The sequence below is a fragment of the Panthera onca genome, chromosome B4 (assembly GCF_046562875.1).
Source record: "Panthera onca isolate mPanOnc1 chromosome B4, mPanOnc1 haplotype 2, whole genome shotgun sequence".
NCBI classification, from domain to species: domain Eukaryota; kingdom Metazoa; phylum Chordata; class Mammalia; order Carnivora; family Felidae; genus Panthera; species Panthera onca.
Window position 1 is genome coordinate 10,470,576 of NC_138345.1, and position 19,775 is coordinate 10,490,350.

General features: G+C 40.5%; 1 protein-coding gene across 6 annotated transcripts in view; it reads right to left on the reverse strand.

The window, feature by feature from the left end:
- Positions 1-19,775, reverse strand: part of USP6NL (USP6 N-terminal like) — a 180,403-nt gene that overhangs the window by 25,426 nt on the left and 135,202 nt on the right. For all 6 annotated transcript variants that reach the window (XM_060659332.3, XM_060659330.3, XM_060659335.3 and 3 more), the window contains 7 exons: positions 15,466-15,575; positions 13,229-13,277; positions 11,583-11,703; positions 8,373-8,467; positions 7,431-7,496; positions 7,237-7,336; positions 4,156-4,308 (listed from right to left, as the gene is read on the reverse strand). In XM_060659332.3, coding sequence (XP_060515315.1) covers positions 4,156-4,308; positions 7,237-7,336; positions 7,431-7,496; positions 8,373-8,467; positions 11,583-11,703; positions 13,229-13,277; positions 15,466-15,575 — 694 coding nt within the window. The remainder of the gene's footprint in view (positions 1-4,155; positions 4,309-7,236; positions 7,337-7,430; positions 7,497-8,372; positions 8,468-11,582; positions 11,704-13,228; positions 13,278-15,465; positions 15,576-19,775) is intronic.

A 19,775-nucleotide genomic window follows, 5' to 3' on the forward strand; every position in this document is an offset into this window, starting at 1 on the left:
TTGTCCCAAGTCCAAATTAAGGCATTATAACTTCAGGATGGTAAATGTAATCCCTTTGCCACCCCCCCCCCCAACACACACACACGCACACACGAGCTATAGAACATACACAAAAGAAAGTAAGTAATTTAAACATTTCACAATTAAAAAAATCCATCAAATGGGAAGTAAGACAGTAATCCAAGAAATGAGGGACAAAATTCTATAAAGTATACAGAAAACAAATGGCAAAATGGCAGAAGTCCTTCCTTATCAGTAATTAAATGGTTTAAACTCCTAAATCAAAAGACAGAGACTTCAGAATGGATAAAGACACACGATCCAGGTATATGTTACCCTCAGGAGACTTCACTTTAGATCAAAAGACACCAACAGACTGAACGTGAAAGGATGCAAAAACATACTCCATGCAAACAGTAACAAAAGGGAATAGGGGTAGATATACTCAATCGGACAAAATAGACTATAAATCTAAAAAAGGTTACAATAGACAAAAAAGGACACTGCATGTGAATAACAGGTTCAATACAGCAAGCAGATCCAATAATTGCAAATACGTATGCACCTAATAATGGACCATCAAAATATATGATACACAAACGGACAGAACAGAAGGGAGGAAGAGTTGCACAGTAACAGCTGGAGATTTCAATACGTGGCCCACAATAATAGACAGAACAACCAGAGAGAAGGTAAGCACACAGGGGACGAAAACAACACAGTAAACCAACTAGATCTAACAGATATTTACGGAACACTCCACCCAACAACTACAGAATCCACATTCTTCTCAAGTGTATGAGTCCTTCTCTAGGAGACAGGGTATGCTACGTCACAAATTAAGTCTCAACAGATTTTAAAAGACAGATGCTGTACAGAGTATCTTATCTGACCACAACAGCATGAAGAAAGAATTCAATTAACAGAAGCAAAATTGGAAAATTCATAAATCTGTGGAAATTAAAAACACACCTTAAAACACTTCCTTTAAACCACAAGTAATTCTAGATGGGCTAAAGATTTAATCAGAAAAAAAATAAAGACATAAAAGTCATAGGAGAAAATACAGGTAACAAAAACCTTTTCATTCAGCATGTGGAACACAGAAGTGGGATGCCATAAAGAAAAGGGCTGATGGGGCACCTGGTGGCTCAGCTGGTGAAGCATCCGGGCTTCATCCATGACCTGGGCCCAGGTTGTGATCTTGCGGTTTGTGGGTTCGAGCCCCACATCAGGCTCTGTGCTGACAGCTCAGAGCCTGGAACCCACTTCGGATTCTGCCTCTCTTTCTCTCTCGGCCCCTTCCCTGCTCGCTCTCTCTCTCTCTCTCTCTCTCTCAAAAATAAATAAACATTAAAAAAATTGTTAAAAGAAAAAGACTGATTAAATTTTTAAAAATTGTATATGAAAAGTATCCACAATAACAATAAACTGGCCCATTTCCTTTACTTACGAAGAATTTGCACAAACACACCAATAGAAAAGGGAGCAGAAGATGAGCAGGGAAGTTTACAGAAAAAGAAATTAAAATGTCCAATAAAAATAAGACAATCAAAATTAAAGAAATGCAAGTCAAAACAATGGAAAACTCTATTCAGCTAGAAAGATAAACTAACAATTTAAAATGCCGCATGTTGTGTGGGTCTGGGAAAACAACTTACAAATGGAGGCAGCACAAAAGGAGCCACCAAGAAATAACACGCTCATGTGTCCTTTTAAGATGACAGAGAGGAGATTAAAATTTCCTGCCAGAGTGATCACTGAACCATCTTCATGCTCCATATAGAGCTTGAAGTAATTTCAAGAGGATTAACACTGGGCAGGCTGCAGGGCACAAATTCCAGTAAAATTTACTAAATTTTACATTTAGTAAAATGTCTTTTACTAAAACTTGTCTTAACTCTTTTTAAAAGAATGCAAGATATTTTATTGTAAAAAATTTTTTTAATGTTTATTTTTGAGAGAGAGAGAGAGAGAGAGAGAGAGAGAGAGAGCGCGCGCGGGCATGAGCAGGGGCGGGGCAGAGATAGAGAAGGAGACATAGAATCTGAAGCAGGCTCCAGGCTCCAAGCTGTCAGCTCAGGGCCTGACAAGGGCTCGTACCCATGAACCGCAGGATCATGACCTGGGCCCAAGTTGGATGCTTAACCTACTGAACCACCCAGGCACCCCTAATGCAAGATATTTTAAAATAAATGTTAGGGGCTCCTGGGTGGTTCAGTCGGTTAAGCGTCTGACTCTTGGACCTGATTCAGGTCATGATCTCACAATTAATGAGTTGTGAGCTGATCTCTGTGCTGATAGTGCAGAGCCTGCTTGGGATTCTCTCTCTTCCTCTCTCTCTCTCTCTCTCTCTCTCTCTCTCTCTCTCTCTCTGCCCCTCTCCTGCTCACTCTCTCACTCTCGAAATAAATAAACATTAAAAAACTAACAAAATAAAATAAATGTTAAAGTGGCAAGAATACAGTTAGTCATTGCCGTTCCAGGTAAAGAATTAGTGGGGAATGGACATTATTGCACTGAACACAAGGTAACCTCACTTAGCAAAGGTGATCGTTTCACAAGGCTGCTGACCACAATCAATCATTGCTGTGACGTTTTGTTTTCTAGAGAATCTGGATGACCCAGAACGAACCTTGGAGAAATGCTGATAGGACCCCTCAAAATTAAGTAACTAAAAGCAGAGCATCTTGGTTTTCACCAAACGAAGGATGTGCCTTCCATGAATGTATGTCTGCCTGATCCGTACAGACATATCCAGAAGACCCCAAAATATGTGCCCCAGAGACTGGGAAATGTTCCATCTGACTCTACCTGAGGGCATAACCCCTGACCCCAGTTAACTCCTCAACCTCTCACGCAGGCTCTTCAGCTTCCCTCCTCCCTTACCACACCCTCCAGTGCAACAAAGGCAAGAAAGGAAATGGGCGAAAAATGCCTTTTTCTCAGGAAATCATTCGCTGTCAAGTAATACTCTGAGTTACTCTTGCTGCCATCCTATTTCCACATTTTCTTTTCTCTTGCCTCCCATCCTATCCTTCCTTTCATCCTTCCCCAATTATCCTATTTATTTACACTTCATTTGTTATCAGTTATATAAATTCTGTCTCTCCTGTGTGCACCTTGACACAAGGACCACGTCCTTCTCTTCAGTTGTTGGGTCTCTGCCACAGCACCCTGCAGATAATCTAATAGGAGGTGCTGAAAGCTATACTGAAATAAGCAAATAAGGGGAGCCTGGGTGGCTCGGTCGGTTGTGCATCTGACTTTGGCTCAGGTCATAATCTCATGGCATGGGTTTGAGCCCTGCATTGGGCTCTGTGCTGACAGCTTGGAGCCTGGAGCCTGCTTCGGATTCTGTGTCTACCTCTCCCTCCCCCTCTACCCCTCCCCCACTTGTGCTCAGTCTCTCTCGCTCTCAAAAATAAATAAAGGGGCATTTCAGTCGGTGAAGCGTCTGACTCTTGATTTTGGCTCAGGTCATGATCTCACTGTTCCTGAGTCAGAGCCCCGCATGGGGCTCTGCACTGACAGGGCCGAGTCTGCTTGGGATTCTGCCTCCCCCTCTCTCTGTCCCTCCCCTGCTTGCTGTCTCTCTCTCTCAAAATAAATAAAAATAAACTTGTAAAAAAATTAAAAAAGAAAGAAGCAAATAAAATATATTATCCACACAGCAATGTAATGCAAGGAATCCTGGATCAGCAGTCAGAAAACTTGGACTCCAGGGTCAATAATGCCATCTGCTGGTTCTGTAGCTCTGTACATAAGCATTTCAGTATCAATTTCCTCTTCTACAAAATGGATCTTCTACTTTCTCTGTTATTACTTATGGTTTTACAACATGACGTGATGAAAGTAAAGGTCATTGTTTATGTTCAGTTAAAGCACCATGATTACTACTCTTGATCAGTATTATTTGCCACCCAAACCTTCTAAATTTAACTAGGGACAGTACAGTTATTTTACTAGGAGGGGCGGATTTCATTAATGCGTTTATTTGCTTTTTCTTAAAATAAGCATAATGCCATAAGTAGCTTGCCATCCACAAGTATGCATAATGCTTATGTTCGGAAACAGAAACGGCTTGTGTTCATTGCGCCGTGTTTCCCAACTTTAATTATGATTTAGATATAAAGTGTTTTGAGTATTTCTTACCAGGTTCTGGGAGGTCTAATTTGGCGCGCTTCAGTTCTACCATAGAAATCTGAAGTTGCTCTATTACAAAGTCATCTTCAAAGAAAAAATCCTTTGCCAGGGTCTCCTGAAGAAATTCTACAAGTTCTTCCATGGACAGTTTCATTAGGTGTTCTAAGAAAGAATGAGAGAAACACGAATGCTGCATCAACAGCTGTTTCAGGTTGAGAAGATAATGCATTCTATTCTGGGGTTGTAGTTTTCAAAAAGGGCACAGCATACAGCTTATACATAGCGTTGTAAGAATCACTGAAACTCTGTAAGATAAAAATATTTTCTGGGGCACCTGGGTGGCTCAGTAAGTTAAGCATTTGGCTCCTGATTTTGGCTCAGGTAATGATCTCATGTTCATGAGATCAAGCCCTGCATCTGGCTCTGTGCTGACAGTGCAGTACCTGTTTGGGATTCTCTCTCTCCCTCCCTCTGTCCCTCCCCTTACTCACAGGCTCCCACACATGCTCTCTTTCTCTATAAACAAACAAACAAACAAACAAACAAACAGACAGACAAACAAACACTTTTCTTTTACTGACATTAAAGCAGTCACAGAGAAAAGCAGGTACTCTGGGGAGACAGCAGGAGGTAAATTCTGCTAAATACCTTTTCGTTGGTTTATTTAAGACTACCCATACCTTAGACGTTAATATTAACCCAGAGCAAGTACTCGTTAGAGACACAGACCAACTAGGATGCCATGAGGGCTTTCTGTTTTATTGTTATGGAGCTCTACCTACCATACACAAACCCATTTCAAGTCTCTATTTTTACTATATCAGAATTTCCAAAAAATCTAGATGATTAATCTTATTTGTATTTCTACGTAAGAAACCAGTTTTGTTAAAAAAAAATTCAAATTTCAGATACAAAGTAGAAAGCAAAAATCAGCTAGGATCCCAAGAGCCACTGCCCTACAAGCAGATGTGTATACACATGTATCAATTTAAAAAACTGATCATACTTTTGAGTCCATTGGATATAAGTACTATATAATTAGTGTTCTAACACTGGACAGTTAGGTTATTACATTTTTTTTTTACTATTTAAAACCACTGTGTGATAAACCTCCCATAATCCCATAACAATGTCTCTAAATATTATTAAGGAAATCAAGAAAAAAACAAGAACAAAATCTCAGGGGAGCTGTCACTGAATTCAGGTGCTCGGACACAGTTTTTGAAGTTTTCTGGTGAAGCAACTTCACATGAATCCTGGAGCTTCTGTCTTCCTAACTAATAAAAAACTATAAAGCAGCAGACACGTTTTTTCCAATAGCTATTTAGTCTAATGATAGGATAGGATATAAAGTAATTATTATGCTTCCAGTTTACTTGCCAAGGGTAAAGAAACTTCTCACTTGCCAAAACGAAGCAAGAGTCAAATAAATAAGAGGCGCCTGGGTGGCTCAGTTGGTTAAGCGTCTGACATCGGCTCAGGTCACGATTTAACAGCTCGTGAATTCAAGCCCCGTGTCAGGCTCTACACTGACAGCGTGGAGCCTGGAGCCTGCTTCGGATTCTCTATCTCCTTTTCTCTTTCTACCCCTCGCCTGCTTGTGCTCTCTCTCTCTCTCTCAAAAACACACACACATTAAAAAAAAAAAAGTCATACAAATAAAACATAATTTAAGGTGGTGAACAGAGCTATGGAGAAATATAACATCACGTTTCTATTTTCTTGCTGTTTAATGAACATTAAACTAATACATATAAATTTTAATGAGAAGTATACTTTTGTTCCACATCTTAGTTCATGATCCAGAGAGAGAGAAAGGACACAGAGAGGAGAGGAGGGGAGGGAATGAGACGGGGAGGGGTGGATGGGGCAGGAGAGACTGATTTCCTGGGGCTTTCTGCCAGACCCTGAGTCTCGGGACACAGTTCTCTCAGTGCAGCAGTGTGTGAGCTGGAGGAGTGAGGTCTGGGTTTAAGGGAAAGGAACCACAGCGCTTCTGAACCCCTATCTTTCAGAGTAAACAATACGAACTTGATTTCATTGGGACTTCTCATTTGTATCTAAACTTTGGATAATCCGAAGTCATGTTTTTCAAGTAAGCAATCAAACAATTTTATATTCAAATACCTAACGTGTACTTAGAACAATGCCAAGCACAACAGGGGGGAAAAACTTACAAAACATGACCCCAAGTACTCAATTAGCTTATAGTTTAGGTGGGAGGCTGAACAGATGAATCTTTCAGAAATAACCTAAGAGGGTAGAAGGACCAAAACAGGTGAAACTATGCATGTTTAAGACCTAGGCTTGAGGCACTCTAGGAAGTTCTAAAGCTTCCAGTGACTCTCTTCTCTGCAGTTGCAAGAGAAGTTACTACGAGGAGTTATAACTATAAAGGTTGAACAGAGGCTTAAAGATGAATAAGGTTCTTTATATCCATGAAGAAAACTCTCATTTCTCGATTTCTAAAGTAAGGCATAGCATGCCAAATTTATACAGCCCTTGAAATACTGCAACTGAAGACTTTTTAAAGCCTTGTTGCATGTGTGCAACTAGAGACAGTGACTGTACTTGCCCCAGAGACAATGTGGTCAAGTAGAGAGATAAGCAGAAGGTTCCCCATCTTTGGTCTACAGCTTAGAGTTGGAGGCTTTTTTCCTGGATGAAAGAAACAGTGATGGAAAATGTCCTCTCTCTAGACCTTTGAACTAAGGGCCTGGTCTCTTTGGTCTCTCTCGTCTCTGATTACAAACCTGAGATTCAGACTGATGAAAGGAATAAGGGAACAAAACTTGGTTGGAATAATATTAATAGTGAAATCGGGACACTGTGTTCCACTGCTTCAGTGTGAAAATGAAACTGAAACAGAAAAACAAATCAAAGACCTCTGTAATGTAATCAGCTACTAGTCATGTGACAGAACCAAGGAAAGCCAATTACCAACCAAACATGACTTCTTCATGAACTTTCAAGAAATGTTTTAATCCACCACAAAAAGAAAAGGAATTTGAAACTGGGTGGGGAATGAGAAATCAGAGTTAAATCAAGCCTTGATTTTCGTGAAATCCTTATACTTAAACATTTTCTTACTTTTGTGTAATTTTAAGATTGTATAAGACATAGCGGTAAGAACTCGTTCTCCTTCAAAGATGTAGATATCCCATATTCTGAGGTTTAGTGTAAAGGGAGTCTATAATTAAAAACAAAACAGAGATAAGATTAACAGCTCACCCCTCATCTGGTATTTATAATTTTATGATTGGGTTTTGTAAACAAATACTCACACGATCAAGGAAACATTGAAAAAACCATTTCATTGTGTAAAAACTTGTGTAGATTTCTTGAGAATCCTGAAAAAAACAAAGACTTCAAATTTCTGGATTGCAGCAAATGAAATATGACAATCTAATACTAAAAGTTAGGAAGGCTGTTGGGAGGTAGCTGTCAAAACTAAACATAAAACCGTTTCATTCCAAATCTTTTTCATGCTAGAGTATTTCTAGTTTTTTTCTCTTCTTGCTTCCTCTCTTTCTCCCTCAATTTCACTTTTGGAAATCACCTTAAGAATAAATCCTTCGCATACAGGATTGTAACACATTTTGATTCTCTAGAACACATTTTACCGTGAACTATCTCTGCTTCACTAACTCATCGTGTTTTATAGTAGAGTATATATATGGCTCACTAAGGATGTCTGTATGAGCCTTAAAGTAAAAAGCCTCCAAAGTTACAGAGAAATCATATATCTTTAAAAACTATGTTATTTGTATATATCATCTGCAAAGAAGTGGTTTGATTCTATGAGTTAGGGCTGTGATGGTTCATCAGTACTCAATTTCACAAATGTTGGGCGTTTGGGTGGCTCAAGTCAGTTGAGTGTCTGACTTTGGCTCAGGTCATGATCTCGCGGCTCGTGAGTTCAAGGCCCGTGTCGGGCTCTGTGATGAAAGCTTGGAGCCTGGAGCCTGCTTCAGATTCTGGGTCTCCCTCTCTTTCTTCCCCTCCCCCACTCACACTCTGTCTCTCTCTCCTTCAAAAATAAACATAAACAACAATTAAATTTCACAAATCTCATGCTCTTCAAACACCTGGCAATGACAAGTGCATAGGAAAGGAACTGGACAACACTGCAAATCAATCAAGTAATTGGGACCAAAGGCTGCACTCAATTCCTCTAGCTTCATTCCTGGTATAAGTGGGTGTAAGTCAAAGTCATATCTACCTACCAAGTGTTGCTTAAGCTTGGATAGAAATTTATTCAGTATTTTTTCATGATGTTCTTGAAATCTCAAGAGTTTAGGAAAACCTTGAACAAAAAAGCCTAGAATACAAACATAAAAACAGTTTTTCATAAACAGTAACAACAAAAACCCTCTTTTAAAATACAACACATTGTTTTCATTTTTAACTGTCAGCAAGAACAAAAATCCAGGAGTTAGTGAGATATTTGTCCTCCCCACCAAGGAAATAATCGTGTATGAGCTCTGGGTAATGAAACTTGTGGTCTAGTAGTTGTTTGCCAGAGATCTCTTATAACCTTGTAAAAATATAAAAGAGGCCAATATTTCTGAATTAAAAGGGAAACTTAGAAATTAAGAAAAAATGAAAAATGAACTGAAGCCATTTATCAGGATTATCTGTTCTCTTAAAGTATCTTAAAGCATATCTTAAATGTGCAAATTTTTTAAAATTTCTTTTTTTTTAATTTTACGTAAAATCAAGTTAGTTAACATATGGTGTAACAACAGTTTCAGGAGTAGAATTTAGTGATTCATCACTTACATACAACACCCAGTGCTCATCCCAACAAGTGCCTCATTACAGCCCCTCACCCACATAGCCCATCAACCACCCGATACCCCTCGAGGAACCCTTAGTTTGCTCTCTGGATTTAAGCATCCCTTGGGGTTTAAATGTTCAAACTTTTTATAGGTTATTCTAGTCTTAAGGACTTATCATTTTATTTTACTGTCAATATCCTACATAACAAACATTACTTTTTTCAGTCTTACTCTAACAACTTCATTAATATTGTGCTTCCAAAGTTTTTATCATTTTTAATCCTTTCTGTAAGTGATATTTGACATCATCTAAGACATTCTGGCACTATATGATCAACATTCTATCTAACGTTGTAGTTCATCCCATCTGATTATACAATATAATCTGTAAGATTTCTAGGAAGTAACAAATCGTAAATGGTGAATTAGTACTGATTTTGTGTATTTATCTCCTGGAACCCTACATGTATGTTTATTAACAAGTTTCCTTTCAGATATTCTACACAACGCATTAGAAAGGAAGTATCCTCAACAGATGCATCATTTCTCCCATTAGTTATTTCCAGTCTGGGCTTTCTGTAACTTTGAAGGATGTTAATAGCTGTGCTCTGTTTTTAAAAAAGAATCCAGAGAAAGGACCTTGTGTTATAGGAACGCTTGTTGCATATTCATGATACATAAGAGCTTCCTAATGCTACCAACATGTTTTATAAACTAAAGAAACTTTGTTTAGCTCTGTCTGCCAGACTTAGTTGATCTTAGAGTCCACCTTTTTTTTTCCCCCCAGAGAACATCTGTTTCCAAAAATTAAAACTGTGTTCCTCCAAGAACGCAAGAGACATGCTTTTGGGAAACACTGCTTTATAATCTTTGGGGAAGGACTATTTCTTAACTAATTTTCAGTTTTCTGAGGTATTTGTAAAAATTTCCAGAGATAGAGATTCTATGCCTCCCATAGTAACATTTTCCAGGGAAATTAGGTCATAAAAAAAAAAAAAAAAAAAATCTATATCTGTGCCACTTTCCTGGTCAATTTGATAAGAATGGGAATTGGAAGAATTTCAAGAAAAGGTCTCATTTTGAAAAAGGCAATGCCCCTCAGTAATAAACACTAGCTCAAGGATGCTAAGATAGCTAACATTTCTTCACTTATTAGTGATATCCCGCATTTGGTGTTTTAAAATCTCATATTCTTCAGCCCTCACTTTATTCTATACATTTCTAAGTGACATCACTATCATACAGGATTTGCAAAGAACCGAGGCAACCTTTAGTTATAAAATTCCATCTGCAGACCTGGAAGCAAATATCTCTAAGTATAAACTTACCCACGATAATGACCTAAGCTGCACAATAAATGCAAACGTTAGGATAGTAAGAATGTTACTTTACAGATTAGACTGGTGACAACTGCTGAAAGTAAGCTATCGGGTATGTTTGAAAGAAAGGACTTCCCTGAACTTGGGCAGTCTTCCACGTGATTACATACTCCTGAGTATGCCTCTGCACATGCCTCTGCACTTCAGCACAGAGGAGCAACGCCAGTCAAAATAAAGATGGATAAGGGACAGTTGTTTCTCTTCTAGATGCCTTTTCAAATGACTGTGTGTTGGATGGCAGTTCAAAATGCTGTATCTTACCTCTTACTTTTGGAGTCTACTGATGGGATACAAAGTGTCCAGAAACAGTTATCAGCAGTAGAAGTAGTAATAGTAGTCATTAAAAAAAAAAAAAAAAAATTCCCTAGGAAAACTGAGGGAGATGGCCGCATGCACACGCGTGCACACACACACACACCACAAAATACCTCCATAGAAACCACATGGTAAGAACGTGAGATTTAATAAGCTATACTCATAATTCTGAAAATGTTAAAATATCACTTTCAACATGTGGCAGGTTCCTCACCACATCAAGCTTACTCACAAATGGAACTTAGATGATCCATTTCTTAGAGGGATTCAGGTCAAAAATGTTTTTAATTTGGTATTATCATGGATGGCACTGGGAACATAATTTTGCATTATATGGGCAAATGGCACTTTTACTTCCAAGAGAAGTTGCAATCCAAACTCTCCAAAATCTCTTGTATATGCTTGGCAGATTTAGGAAAAAGGTTATTAAAAACAATCTTCTAACCTGGGAACCAAAAACTCATGCAAGTTTTGAGGTATTAAATAACAAAGTACCCGCAGCATGTCATCAGCAGCCTTTTACTGTAAAATGGAATCAATTTTATGGCTACAAGAAGCAAAGCACACATCTCACTGAAATGAGACCTGCGTGACAGTCTGAAAGTTCTGGTCAAAAGGCATCTTTTATTTCTCCCGGTAACACAGCTCTTCCTAAACTCCTCCAAACCTAAATTAGCTTCTTCTGACTGGGGGCAAGTGAGGAGAGAATTTCAGAATGCCAACAGTATACCTTGAGGCAAACACAACAGAGATAAACGTGAACAGAAATGTTTAGCAAAGTTCAATAAAGAAGGAGGAAATAAGAAATGACTCACAAACACTAATCACCTGAACAAACTTCCACACATTAATTTTTTGTCCTTAACCCTAACAAGCATTTCCCAAAGTTTGAGTTTGTTTTAATTTACCTTTTTCTCCCTTCCCTGTTTATTGTTTTGTGTAAACTCTGGGGTTTTCTTACCATGCATGGCATGTTTGGGGCCTGAGAATAGTTTGACCAGGGCCCAGAAGGCATCTTCTTCATTCATATACATAAGGAGCAAAGCTGTGATCTGGCTCATCCCCTGACAGTATCCAACTTCCTGAAGACAAATGAGAACAAAGAAACTGGGGGTTTTAAGATCAAATCACATGGATATACACATATAAAAACCTGCCCTACAAAATAATCAGAAAATGCTTAAACACATTAAAGAATCGGCAATTCTACAGATAAAGACTACAATTTTTACAACACTGAACTATATGCTATAAAAGAATAAATTTGTATTCAAGAATGAATGTAGAAGTGTGGACAAAGTCTAAAGCTGCATGTATTTTTATTATCTCCTATTCAATACCATTATACCTTCTGTAAAGAGTGCTAGGTTTATTTTTCCTTTGTATGTATGATTCTCAGTTCAATACTCCCCCTCTTTGTTCAAATGCTGGCAAATTTCTCTCCTCCTACAGTTTCCAGATTGCTGTCTCTTTTCCTCTGGGTTTCCAGGCCTTTATATAGACACATTTTGGGATACCCAACCAGTCTCTGTCCCTTCTCTGAGAATTGCCTACTCTCCCCATACTCCCTGCTTACGATGGGGCCTTAGGGCTTCATGTTTGTGCCACATGAACCAAAGCTGCTGGAGTAGAAGAGGTCACCTGACCCCAGGGGAACAGTTAATTGGCTGCACTGACTAATCCCATACTCTCTCCAGGAGATCTGTAATCAGATGGTGGAATGCAATTTGAAAGAATGGTCATGTTGACCATTCTGTGGGTGCTATTTTAGCCATGGGAAAAGTGAAAAGTAGGCAAAGAAAGGAATCTGGACAGAGACAGTGGGACAAACAGTTTACAGAGATAATCAGAGTTACCACATGGCCTCAGAGTGGAAAAGACAGAGAGTATAGCTCTTTTCTCAGTGAAGTCTTCTCACTCTCACTGTCCAGCTCCAAATTCCATGAGGCCCAACCATTGCTTCATTTCTATGAAATGGCCTTTAATAAACTCTTTAACTTGTCCTAGCTTGAATTTTCTCATGACTGAAACGCTTTACTATAATAGAAATTACACACTCAAGGTTCAAGGTTGTCCTCCTTAGAACCCAGTCAACAAGCATTTATTTAACATCCACATTAGGTTCAACACTAATTTATCTTTCCCCAAATTATTATCTTCCCCTGAGTTATAAATACGTTAAGAACAACATGTTCCATTACCAAAAAGTTTACTTTTAGCCTGCTCCTGGGCTTGGCAAGTAGGTCCATACCCTGAAAGGCAACCTCGGTCCCAGGGGTGGTGAGGAATGTTCAAGGGTCAAGCAAAAATTAATCTGCCAACTGACTCCCTAAACTTCTAGCCCTGCTCATTCTCAGCGCTACTGTGTAAAATAAAAACAAGACAAACAACATCACAAAACAACAAAACAATTCAGAGAAAGAGGGGAAAACGAGAGATTCACTGGCATGCGGTGGTTTTTCCCACTTCAAAGTGGCTCTGTTCTAAGACCCCAGGGTCACCAGAGGAGCCTTGAAAAGACCCACAGAGGCAGGGAGAGCCCCAAGAGTTCCTCCAGTTCCTCAGAATACAGCCCAAAGAGCTGTGGGTGGGTGTGCTCCAACTTACCGTGTTATAAATAGAATATGCAGCAAGAACATGGAATAGGGATTGTTGCCTAGAGAAAAGAGAATTTATATTAAACACAATTTACTTATTTCACCTATTTTTAAAACACAAACTTAAACAAATAAACAGTTTGCCTCAAAACAGATAATCCAGACAAAATCACTGTTGTAATAAAGAAATGACCCCCAGCTCAAATGTGAACGATAATCTATACAGTCTAAATTCAAGGTTAGAGGACATTCATTCTGATAAAATTGACACCAAAAATCACAAAGGGCTTCACAATCTCTCAAACTTGTTGCCATCCTTCACTGAACTATTCTCACTACAAAATCAACCACATGGGAGCAGCCAGCTTCACAGAACTATGGAGGCCTTGCGAAGCCTGTTACAGTGCCAGCTCAGTACAATACCGTGCAGGGCTGGGGCCACATCACGTGGGAAGCTGTATGTGCTCTCAATAAGCCCCCACTACATGGTGCTGTCTGTCCCACAGCCAGGAACTGGGTTCCAAGATTCAAGCGGCAGAAATGGGGATGGCTCAACCCACTATGATCCCTAGTAGTCCACTAGCAAAATGTTTGCTTCCCATCCCATCAGCCTTACGCGCTGCTGGTCTAGGAGTGATCCCACTGAACTGGTAGTTGAGATTGCCACCCAGCCACTTTGGGCTCCTCAAGCCTCTGAATCACCAGGCGAAGGAGGCTGACTGTACTGGTTGGAGGGGTTGATCCTGGTTACTAAGGAGAAACTGAGTTGCTACTACATAATGGATGTAAGGAAGACTATGTCCAGAACACAGGAGAATACTTAGGGGGTCTCTTAGTATAACCAAACCTTGCGATTGAAGTCAATGGAAAAATACAGCAATCTAATTCAGGCAGGACGGCTAATGGTCCAGAATTAACAGTTAGGTCATCCCACCAGGTAGAGAACCACTACCAGCTGAGGTACTTGCAGAGGACAAAGGGAATATGAAATGTGTAGTGGCACCCAGCCACCACCACGTGCCCAGCCACAGAAATGACGGTTATCACTGTTCTGAGCATTTCTTATTTTGGCATGAATATATGTGTGTGTGTGTGTGTGTGTGTGTGTGTGTGTGTGTGTGTATACATAAATATATACATTTTAAAATATTTTTGTTTTCCTCCTTCCTTTTCCCTTTTCACCTAATGTATTAGCTATATTAGATATATTAATAATAATTAACTTTGTATTGCAGTATTTAGGTTTTAGAATATCAAAGCAGAAGAGTAACCATCACCGAAGACTTTGCATCCTCTTGTGGGGTAAGGACTAGCATAGTTTCAGTCCTAGGCAAAATCGCGTTAGGCAAAAGTATGGCCTTGTATTTATCTGTATTCGGAAACTGAGTCGACAAGGATACACGGTCACAGTCAGCTTTATGTGTCACCTTGGTTAGGCTACAACTCCCAGTTATTCAAAAGCTAACCTAGGTGTTATTGAAAGAAGGTATTTGGTAGATGCGATTACAATCTATAATCAGCTGACTTTAAGTAGGGGCAATTGTCCTAGATAGTCTGGCTGGGCCTGATTCAATCGGTTGAAAGGTTTTAAGAGCGATGTGAGGCTTCCCTGGAGCAGCTCTTTCTGTGGAAAGCAGCCCAGCTTGTGCTCACGAGTGCCAGCCTGTCCTTTCTGATGGCCTGCCTCCCCATCAGGGGACGTGCCTTGCCAGCCCCCGCTACGGTATAAACCAACTCCTCTCAATAAATCTCTGAATACACACCTCTCACCAGGTTTCTGTTTCTTTTGTTGAACTCTACCTGATCCTGAGGTCAACAAAACTATCCCTCTCGTTCATAAACGGTAGTACTCATTCATTCATCCATTCCTCTTTTTTTGTTTCAGCTATGCTTTGGGGTCAAATTTATAGGGATCTATTTGTCACTGACATGGTTCTCAAAAAGTAACACAATCTCAAATTTCTTTACTAAGATTGTAATAAAAGTAGCTACTGTATTTTTAACCCTTCTTGGATCATAAAATGATTCCTTACCAACTGTATGGCATCTACTATATCAAAGGTTAAAAAATTTCAGTTAACCTAGATCCTAAGTTTCATACAACACAGACCAAACGAGCTTAAACTTTTAGGACATACATCAAAATTATAGTTCATATAAGACATTCTATTTACTCATGTTTTAAGTTAATGAAGACTTTAATAAACACTATTTATAAATGCCATTTATATTTCAAACTTTACTTACTTAACACCATATCGGTCTCTAAACATAATATGGTCCCTAAATGTGCGGTTGACGTCAAGGTCTATTTGTCTGATGTCAGGTGAACAGCCCCGTGCTCTGTGCTTTAATTTCTGAAGAGAAAAAAGAGGGGAAGAAAGCATGTTTTTATGGAAATCAGTTGTTGAAAATAATTCTCATTAAAATAATAAATCAAAACATAATTCTCATTTAAAAGCTGTTTTCGTTTAGGAAGACCACGCCCATGGCTCACCAATGAAGCCCATGGCTCACCAATGAATATGAAAAGGCACACAATGAAGAGCGTCCCTCCCACCCATCCCCCCCACCCTCTCCCGACTCGGGTCTCCCTCACACCCATCCTCTCCTCTTCCCACCACCTTCTCTCATTCATCTTAACCATACAGATTTTAATTCTGAAGGAAGAACTTCTCCGAGTTTGCACTGCTCAGACTACGCAAAAGCACTTCACAGCTGGGCCACGCAGTCCATTATGAGTTCTTGTTGCTTTCCAGCACAGTGTTTTTGTTTTCCTTCAAGCTAATCACTGCCTTCTTTCTTGAGTTGCTTCATTTTCTGTTTGCTTGCTGCTAATCCAATCCCAAACTCACTCGAAGGCGCACTGATCTCCTCTGGTGCTGTTGCCGGGGAAAAGGTACTCTCCCATTTCCACTTCTTGCGGGTGTTCTGCCACAGCCTCCTGTCCAGCTCCAGCCTTGGGCTCCCGGACCTCAGGATGTGCTGCACAGCCGGGGTGTGGGGTGTCCCTTTCACCCTCAGCTGGGCCATCCTTCGCTTGGGTCCCCTGTTTCCTGGGTCTCACATCTTCTTCTTTCTTGGTTTATTCCCTTGTCCTGGAGGGGCACATCCTCCAGTAGCTCCTGTGGAGGGTGTACGGAAGGTAAATTTTTTTGAAACTCTGAATGTCTGATAATTCTACCTCCTTAACTGTCTGGCTGTTTTAGAATTCTAAGCTGGAAACTACTTCTGCTCAAAAGGCACTGCCTTTACTGTCTTCTAGAGCTTCCGGTGTTGCAACTCTAATTCTGGTGTCTTTGTATGAAATCTTTTTCTCTCTAGAAGCTTGTAAGCAGTTTTCTCTCCACATTCTGAAACTTTACATTTCTGTGCTTGATTTGTATCTATTTTTATCCACGGGGTTGGGCACTTGACAGATCTTTTCAATCTTAACAACTCGGACTCCCATCTCTCAGTTCTGAGTAATTTCTTCAGTAACTCCTGTGTCGATTTCCTCAAACCTTCCTGCCGCATTCCCATTTTCTCTTTCTGGAACTCTTGCTATCACAGTGTGGGATCTCCTGGGCTGTCATTTAATTTTCTTATATTTTCTCTATTACTTTCCATCTCTTTGACTTTATCATCTTTCTGGAAAACTCCTTCAATTGTTATTCTCAAACTTCCCTAAAATCTTTCAGTTCTATTTTGATTTTTTGTAATTAATAACTCTCTGTTGTTCTCAAAGGTTCCTTTTAATAGCATCCTGTACTTGCTTTATGGATGTAACATCTATTTCAATCCCTCTGAAGATATCTGTGATGGGTTGTTTTTTTTTTTTAAGTTTTCTTCTTGCTGTATAGTCTGTTTCTTACAAGTTTTTTTTTCCATTTGTTCTCGTTTGTCTTTCATGTTAGCTCCTTTCCCCAAATGAACAGAGGTATTTTGTCGTCTGCTTCTATTTAAAAGTACAATGCTAGAAGCTGATGGAAAGCTCTGTGTGCGGAGGTGGGGCTTCACCACCGTGTCCTCACTGTAGAGTGACGTGGCTGGGCAGCTCCACTGGGGGGTCCCCCTGAAGCCAGTACGTCTGGGTGTATTTTCTGGGGCTGGGCAGGTCCCCCAGAGAAGTGTCTTCTGGGCTCCTGCCGGGAAGCCAAGCACGTGGCTGCCAACGTTCAGGGAGTACAGGGGGAGAGGCTGGGACGCCCCCAGTGCAGGACATGTACTCTTCCGTGCCCTGGTCACAGCGGCCCCACCTTCCGCAACGTGTGTGTCCTCTCCAGTCCAGAGGCCTCTGGTTCACTCTCTCCAAACAGTAGACCTCAGCCTTGAGCCAGGGCTGCAGAGGGACCTCGGGGGTCTCACTGCTTCTGCCACCGGACTCTGAACCGCTTCCACTGTTTTCAGCTTCCCTTCCACTCCCAGAGGTACCTGGAGTTGGCAACTACCAAGCCTTCTGGAGACTCTGAGATATAAATCAGGTTGCGTCTCCCATCTCCCACAGCCAGCCTAGGATTTCATTTTCCCGGGTCTGCTAAGTTTATTAAATGTTTGTCTGAATTCTGGTTTCCAAAAATTGGCAGCATTCTCTCTTCCATTTTCATATTCCTTGCGGGCTTGCTTTTTCAAAAACTGCTGTCAATTTAGTGGCATTTCAGGGAGGAAGGGAGCTACGTGAATATATTTAATCTCCCAAGTTTAACTAGATAAGAGATTAAAATTTATACTAATCTATACTTAACCACGCTTAAGTATAATTAAGCATCTACATACGCTATTATAACTGACTCATTTACCATGTACTGGTGTATATATCTATATCTATCTATATCTGTCTTAACTCCAACGAACACATATAAAAACACAACTGCTAATTCTCGACTTCAGCTAAAAGTAGAAAGAAGTAGGCTATCCGGAATATGAGTGTATGTGTTAAGTGTTTCATGACTATGTGTACTCTTGGGTTCTGAGGCAGGAGCTTGGAGAATGGCAGTTTCTGTAGCTTTTAAAATCATGATGAGTAACCATGGTCTACTTCAAAGTCCTAAATACAGAGGAAGATATTTACAGTACTGTATTAGAGTCACATGACCACTAAAATGTTATTGTATACTATCACTGATAAAAGTTGATACCAAAATTTAGTTCAAAAATGATAATCTGTTCATATTTGTTCTTTAATTTTTTTTAAGGTAATGGGCAAGTAAAGAGGTTTCAACATCATTCTACAGGCCTCCTGGCAAAAACTGAGAAGTCTAAAGACAGAAAGAAATGTTTGATAGGACATGATAAAATAGTTCAAAGGCAGAAAAACACCCAAATATGTCTGTAGTATTACTTTCTCTATAGGACAAGGAAATGCAACATAAAAAGGCCTCAAGACAGAAGCAAATCCCAGTTAAGTAGTAAAAAAAAAGTAACAGGTCAGAAAGATGATGTCATTGCCTGTTTACACACAAGAGTACAGAATACAGGAAATCAAGCATATTTCTTACCTCAGTGCAAGGAGGGAAAGCAGCTTCTTGGTTATCTCTGGGATTGGGTGGCTGAGACCCAGGAGTGTCAACAATAATACAAAACACACATTTCATTTCAAAGAAATCGGATCTAATGACCCTATAAACCTGAAGGTGGAAGAACGGCAGAAAGCATTTATGTGCAAACTCGGGATATCCCTGTGTGTTGGGCCAACAAGATTATGACGCCTGTAGGTGAGGCTGAGAAGGCCCTAGGTGAGGCAGTTAACCGCGACGGACTGAACCGCCGGCCGTGAGACTGATCACGGACACAAGAGAGGCGGATGACACTGAGGTGCAACTAAAAGAATAGGAGGAAGTGGTAGACAAGAGCGCCAGCTCAGGAGCCAGGGACCATCTCACCCACCTGAGAAAAATCTCAGCAGTTCGACTCCTAGTGAAGTTCCAACCTGAAGAGGGCAGTTCACACCATCTTTGGAGAAGGGAGAGTAGGAAGGAATGGGAAAGGAAGAAGATCAAGTAATGATGCCGGGAAAACTCAGAGTCAAAAGAGGAACTGATGGCAGTGTTCGAAAGGGATGGAAGTACTGACGGGCCAGTCATTTCCTCTGTGGTTGCTATCGTACAACTGGCACATACTGAATGGATCTCTCGTGTGAACCAGTGCCTGGATCATTTTATGCCACAGAGAAAACATCTAAAAGCACTGAAAGCACCGTGCTGCTACCAGTACCTGTGCAGGGTCGAACAGGGCCCCCTCCCCAAATTCACATCTATCCAGAACCTGGAAATGTGACCTGATTTGGGGACTAGGGTCTTTGCAAATGTCATCAAGTTAAGATGAGACCATCCTGGATTAGGATGGACCCCAATTCCAGTACCTGGCGTCCTTATCAGGTGGGACACACAGATGTGCACAGGGAGAAGGCCACGTGAAGACGAGGCGGAGACGAGGGATGTGGCTGCGGGCCCAGGTGTGCCCGGGGGGCACCGGCAATCCCCGCAGCGAGGAGGGGGAAGGAAGGAGTGTCCCCGAGCCTGAAGAGAAACCCTGGGCCCACCAACACCCTGACGTCAGACTTCTCTCCTCCCAAAGTG